Genomic DNA, 7,209 nt, shown 5'->3' with positions numbered 1-7,209 from the left:
TCTTAAACATCAAATTATCTAAATTACCAATGACTTTATTGCAGCTTTACTTTCCTTTATTTTGACACTATGTCACACTAAGGTACTCTTGTGTATTTGTCTGTTAACGCTTCAACTAAAATTGTAAATACCAGTGTTTGTGTTATGCTGTACTTTTTAGTTAAACTTGTGTCAGTATAATTATCTGACATTCATTCAACGATTCATTAATCATATAAATCGAATAAGCCTGTTAATTTTATACCTAATGATAAAATATGACATTTCTGCAGTGAAATAACAGCAGTGAAAATATACAAATTGTTATTTTCACCGGTGAAAATAACAAATTTTTAGAACTACTTTTCTATTTTTAGATTATCATATTAAGATTTACTTCAAGATTGATATATATTTTTTATGATCACGAGTGAATAAAAAACGATATTCCATCGAATTCAACAAATTTTCTTTTTATTTTATACTTTTTTTCACCGTTTATTTACATTGTAAGAGTTTAACCGGAGAATTTCGCTGGTATAATGATGTCATTTTGTGTATTGAAATATATTGAGGCAAGCCACGGTAATAAGGGTAAATTTTCAGCGAAAAGGAAACAGCTGTTAATTATTTTCTTGAAAAAGGGGCATAAAAAAACAGAAAATGTGTTCATGTCAATGTAAGATCGTTTGTTATTTCACTCGTGATCATAGGAAAATAATATTTTCTATGATCACTCGTGAAATAACAAACGATCTTACATTGACATGAACAAATATCCTCTATTTATTAATTACAATTGTATATTTTGTGTTCAGTCATACTGTGTCACCGTACTTTTGTTCAAATGTATCGCCCACGTGGTCTGCTTCATACACACTATTGAGATTGTATGCGTGGGCTAAGTTCACGTCTAACATTGTGACTAAAAAGAACAATAAACAACAACACATTGTTATATATATATTCGTGTATACGTCATTTTAATTTAAAATGATAATGAACAATCATTCAATTAGGCTAAATATGTGAAGCTTATTCATGAAATAAGAACCTCATTTATAATGATTTTACTCCTTACGCGATTCAGGAAACCAAAACAATCACATTCACATGACAAGGCATTGAATCATTTTCGAATTAAATATAGTACTGTAATTCAGGAATTAATATTCGTTTTATGAAAATATTTAGAATGAAGTCAATTTTCTGAGTATCTAGAAGTTCTGGAAGAATCCGACGAGAGCAACTTACAAAGAAGTCATTTTATAATCAGCGTCGTCATCATCGTCAACGATATCTTCTGACGTCGATTGAATATTATTGAACCTTGCATGAATCCCAGTGGCATTTTCATGTTGTCGACGTTCGCTATTTTGTTCAACGTCGACTCCTGTGGTCGGAGCCAGAGCTTCTGCATTCCCTTGTAAAAAGTGGGAACTTTGATTTATATTGGAAGATTGAGCCGCAGAATCTTCCTTCGGTTGCTCGTTATCTTCTTCTCGGGCATTATTGGTATTATCTGCTCGAAGCGACTTTTCAGTTTCTTTCTCGCTCACAGGTTCTCCAACGTTTTCTTCATCGTTATCGAATTCGTCATCTGTTGCAGTTTCGCCGATATCTGCAAAAGATACAAACTTGCCGCCTTCTTTCGTACTTCGCCTTGTCTTCAGCGATCCTGACCGTTTTTTTTCCATTATTGAATCATCTTTTGACTCTGCTTTTTCATCCCGACTGTTTTCCAAATCTTGCCCGTTCCGGAACGCAAAGCCTGTATCTTTAAACTCTAGCGGTCTACTTGCTCTTGGACTTGACGTCATTACAGGGCCATTCTTCTTAACGTCAGCTACTGTATGGCTCACATCTTCCTGTGTAAGAAAGGTGCCGGTTATGCCGTCATCTGTTTCATCCATACCCGTGACCGTACCATCCAATGCCCCAGGTGTTTCACGATCGATTACCGCAGACTGTGCAGGGATGGCGTCCAATTCTACAGACGTGGTTCCCACGCCGCTGTCCACTATGCTTCGCGCGGAATCTCCGAGAAGAGAAGGCGGACTATCAAGATGCTCATCGCGGAATTCCATCGTGACCTCTTGTGTTTCATAAACTGTTTCTTTTTTCTTCTTAGGAGACACCTGGCTGAAACTGAATATCTGTTCAAATAAGTTTTAAGACCATTTATAGTAACTAATAGGTACGAACATTACTCTGTCTTTCACTGAATACTTTTATTTAATCTTACTGAATGCAATCTATTAGCATGTACTAATAGAAGCGAAAAGCAAAGGGTAACATGAACAAACTACCTGTCCGACAGCATTGTTTCTGCGTACGCAGTGTTAACTGCCGATGCCGCCGCGAGTGCAGACGACAGCTGGCTGGCCTGTCGGCTGCCAAGAGTGCTCAACTCATAATCCTCGTGATCATGGTGCTCGCGGAATTGCTCGAGCTTAAGGACTTCTTCCTCGTATCTGTTGACAATTATTACAATTTACGCTAGTAAGATTATATATTTTTGGATCATAATATTTCTGGCGTTTAATGTAAATCGACAAATTTTATCCATTTAATTCGTTTGTGTATGGTACATGTACTATTAGGCGTGTTAAGGTGCGCGCGCATTATTTACATTGGTGTGCATTATTTACCACATACAACAAACTTAACTCGGAAAGGCATAACGAGCATTGACAAAACAAGCAATACCACACACAAAACAACAATGCTTCAATAAATCGAGACCACGTGAACAAAAGTCAATCACGAATATCCGTTCAAAGTAACAATCAACTAACACAAATATATTGACAGAGATATTCCTTTCACAACAATTTAAAGAAATTAAAATGCTCATCGACACAAAATTCTCGTAGTACCTTGACCAACCAAAGAGAGCGAACACGATCGCAATAAGTGCTCCAAAGAATATCGCAATGGCGAAGGCGATGATGACTAACTGAGAATTGTTGATGGCTGATGGATCGTATCGCTTAAGGGACACCGGTTTTTGTTCTGTAAGTTCTTTAATGTGGCTTTGAATGATCCTGAAATAAAATGTCATACATCACTGGTATATTTTAATTTATACACAGCAAAGACAAAAAGTAGTTGAATAATTTATGTCACATTTGATAAAACAACATTTGGTGTTGTACCGGCAAGGTCATTTCGTTGAATGATAGTGATGTTCAGATGTTAACAGCTATTATTTAAAAATAATGCATTCTTTTTTGTCATCAGCAAGTAAATTATATATCTGTTGGCTTACTTAAATAATATTAACGATATTAAATATAATATTTTAAATAATTTTTTTCTCAGCGCCTTTTAAAGCACATGCTATTTTAAATAAGATGTAACTTACGAAACCATTTGTTCTCTGGACACTATTTCCCGGCTAGTTTTGTTCACACCGTAAATAAACAGATCAGACCTGTTTAACATAAAAACTAGTGTGATAATATGGCATTATTAAGTAAATATATGAAGACCACAAAGCATTACTGAAAAGTGGGGAACGGCTTTTGTTGAATATGTATTGAATTTTAATTTCAGTGTTAGAATTAATGTTTTAAGATGATAGCTTTGTTACATTACATTACGTGATTCCAGTTATTTAAATACACTATCGTAGATTCATATACTTGAGAGGAGGTAACTGTGGTTAGACACTTGAACATTACCGTGCTGCTTCAGTTTTATTTGAGTTCAGCGGCGGTTCTAATGTCTCTATGTGCTGCTGGAGTCTTTGAAGTTTCACTTCAATATCAGGCAAAACACTGGACATATTCCTGCAATTGTGGAAAAACCGCAACAATTAATTTACCTTAAATTTGGTTTTTTAATATTTACAAAAGTAAATAGTCTTTGCTGTATTCAGGAAGTGGAACATGACAGATGAATCATTAACGTTTTTAAGTAATGTACCAATGATGTATCAACTAAATAGGCCCTTAAAACAACGTAATTGTAACAGTATGTTTCTACCATAATAACATTTGTATCGCATGAAACGTACCAAAGAATAGATTCTACGTTTTTTGTAACGCTACTGACGTTCTGCTGAACAGTTAACACCACGACTTGATCGGTTGGTTTTACTTGAATCTGAAAAGAAACTAAAACGGATGGAGACCATGTCGGTATGCATACGGAAACACAAATATTTGAAAAGATGTATTGCTTACATGATGACTAACTCAACCTAACCCAACTCAATTTATTCAGTAAATAAAGGCCTTAGGCCAAACAAACGCAGTATGTTGCACAAAACTTAACACATATTTATAGTTTCGAACACATGATCTTACATCTTAAATATAAATACGTGTAAAATGTTATTCATAAGATGTACGTATACACATGCATACAGAATTTAAATAGCGTATTATTATCTGTTGTGCTCATCAGATTATATAATTCATGTACAGAATTTCTACCCATATACCAGTAATATAGAAATTCCCTACGTACAACAGATAAACATATGAGCAAGTGAGAACTGTTATGAGTTTATACCGGAAAGAAGAGGTTTGGTGATATAAGACAATTTTAAATAATTATGTAAAATTATTATTCTTAAGACAAATTCATCACGCCATTTCTATAATGGTCATTTCACTAAAGTTGCATATACAATAATAGTCATCGTTTGAATAGTGTTACTTAGCACAAGCTCAAAACGAAAAGGTCACGAAGGATATTGTTATGACTTTCTCAATGCAGACCATATATTTGTTAACAATGTCAAACTGTAAAGCATAATATTTACGGTGTCAACCTGAAACTTACGCTGACGTTTACTTGTGCAGAGTCATTTTCGTATGGCCCATTTCTAGCCAATACTGTGAGACGGAAAGTATTACTGTTGCGCATGGCAATTGGGACGCGTGTCTCTATGACACCAGACACGTTATTAATGCTAAACGTGTCATTATCACCCCCGCTTATGGAGTAAGTAATTTCTGTGTCAGCCTTTATGTCTCGATCGATTGCCTGCAGATACAAATAAGAGAATCAATACGAATACACCGTACATAGAAGCTACTTAACGGATTTTGATAAAGGTTCAGAATAAAACTTTAAACTAATTAAAATAAACCTTATGCTATTTTCTTTCAACTAAGAGGGATTTTAATATTGCCATGACGAAGATTCATACCTTTACTGTTGTAACAGCCTGGTTTGCACCCATGTCTAATGGTATCTCAATTGATTGCGGTACGTCCACGAACTCGGGTGTGTTGTCTTTTTCATCGAGAATGTTGATAACCAGTTTTAATATTGACCCTGAATCTGATCGAAATGCAAAATGGAATAATTATTCATCTCGACATTTTCAAAACGTATCCATATACCCGTGTTCATAAGATAAATGCTTGCACAGAGAATTTTCCCTACCTAGAATTGATCGGCGCGTGCGTGTCTGGTCTCCATGTTGAACTGATATTTTGAGGATATACTGGTCATGTGTTTCTCGGTCCAACCCACGATAGAAATAGACCTTCCCATCGCTGCGTGTTATGTTGAACATACCGGTCGCATCTTTAGATAGAAATGACATAAACGAACAATTGTAACGGGCATGTTAAAAATATTCCTTATACGCCCATTTTAATTTAAAATGATAATGAACAATCATTCAATTAGGCTAAATATGTGAAGCTTATTCATGAAATAAGAACCTCATTTATAATGATTTTACTCCTTACGCGAATCAGGAAACCAAAACAATCACATTCACATGACAAGGCATTGAATCATTTTCGAATTAAATATAGTACTGTAATTCAGGAATTAATATTCGTTTTATGAAAATATTTAGAATAAAGTCAATTTTCTGAGTATCTAGAAGTTCTGGAAGAATCCGACGAGAGCAACTTACAAAGAAGTCATTTTATAATCAGCGTCGTCATCATCGTCAACGATATCTTCTGACGTCGATTGAATATTATTGAACCTTGCATGAATCCCAGTGGCATTTTCATGTTGTCGACGTTCGCTATTTTGTTCAACGTCGACTCCTGTGGTCGGAGCCAGAGCTTCTGCATTCCCTTGTAAAAAGTGGGAACTTTGATTTATATTGGAAGATTGAGCCGCAGAATCTTCCTTCGGTTGCTCGTTATCTTCTTCTCGGGCATTATTGGTATTATCTGCTCGAAGCGACTTTTCAGTTTCTTTCTCGCTCACAGGTTCTCCAACGGTTTCTTCATCGTTATCGAATTCGTCATCTGTTGCAGTTTCGCCGATATCTGCAAAAGATACAAACTTGCCGCCTTCTTTCGTACTTCGCCTTGTCTTCAGCGATCCTGACCGTTTTTTTTTCCATTATTGAATCATCTTTTGACTCTGCTTTTTCATCCCGACTGTTTTCCAAATCTTGCCCGTTCCGGAACGCAAAGCCTGTATCTTTAAACTCTAGCGGTCTACTTGCTCTTGGACTTGACGTCATTACAGGGCCATTCTTCTTAACGTCAGCTACTGTATGGCTCACATCTTCCTGTGTAAGAAAGGTGCCGGTTATGCCGTCATCTGTTTCATCCATACCCGTGACCGTACCATCCAATGCCCCAGGTGTTTCACGATCGATTACCGCAGACTGTGCAGGGATGGCGTCCAATTCTACAGACGTGGTTCCCACGCCGCTGTCCACTATGCTTCGCGCGGAATCTCCGAGAAGAGAAGGCGGACTATCAAGATGCTCATCGCGGAATTCCATCGTGACCTCTTGTGTTTCATAAACTGTTTCTTTTTTCTTCTTAGGAGACACCTGGCTGAAACTGAATATCTGTTCAAATAAGTTTTAAGACCATTTATAGTAACTAATAGGTACGAACATTACTCTGTCTTTCACTGAATACTTTTATTTAATCTTACTGAATGCAATCTATTAGCATGTACTAATAGAAGCGAAAAGCAAAGGGTAACATGAACAAACTACCTGTCCGACAGCATTGTTTCTGCGTACGCAGTGTTAACTGCCGATGCCGCCGCGAGTGCAGACGACAGCTGGCTGGCCTGTCGGCTGCCAAGAGTGCTCAACTCATAATCCTCGTGATCATGGTGCTCGCGGAATTGCTCGAGCTTAAGGACTTCTTCCTCGTATCTGTTGACAATTATTACAATTTACGCTAGTAAGATTATATATTTTTGGATCATAATATTTCTGGCGTTTAATGTAAATCGACAAATTTTATCCATTTAATTCGTTTGTGTATGGTACATGTA

The 7,209-nt window shown here is 36.5% G+C and overlaps 1 protein-coding gene across 37 annotated transcripts in view; it reads right to left on the bottom strand.

Annotated features, from left to right (window-relative positions):
* The window catches only part of LOC127866529 (protocadherin Fat 4-like), a 69,651-nt gene that overhangs the window by 8,050 nt on the left and 54,392 nt on the right, over positions 1-7,209 (bottom strand). For 4 of the 37 annotated variants that reach the window (XM_052407096.1, XM_052407130.1, XM_052407132.1 and 1 more), the window contains one exon: positions 4,001-4,089. The exons of 9 other annotated variants lie outside the window; for them this stretch is intronic. In XM_052407096.1, coding sequence (XP_052263056.1) covers positions 4,001-4,089 — 89 coding nt within the window. Of the gene's footprint in view, positions 1-929; positions 2,128-2,288; positions 2,454-2,858; positions 3,027-3,346; positions 3,416-3,665; positions 3,774-4,000; positions 4,090-4,773; positions 4,978-5,143; positions 5,278-5,382; positions 5,527-5,598; positions 6,762-6,922; positions 7,088-7,209 lie in introns of those variants that run through there. 24 more of the 37 variants (XM_052407110.1, XM_052407133.1, XM_052407101.1 and 21 more) reach the window with 23 other exon arrangements.

Source organism: Dreissena polymorpha, chromosome 2 (genome assembly GCF_020536995.1).
Source record: "Dreissena polymorpha isolate Duluth1 chromosome 2, UMN_Dpol_1.0, whole genome shotgun sequence".
In the NCBI taxonomy this organism is placed as follows: Eukaryota; Metazoa; Mollusca; class Bivalvia; order Myida; family Dreissenidae; genus Dreissena; species Dreissena polymorpha.
The sequence above is the reverse complement of the archived record's forward strand: the minus strand, read 5'-3'. Positions and strand labels throughout refer to the sequence as shown.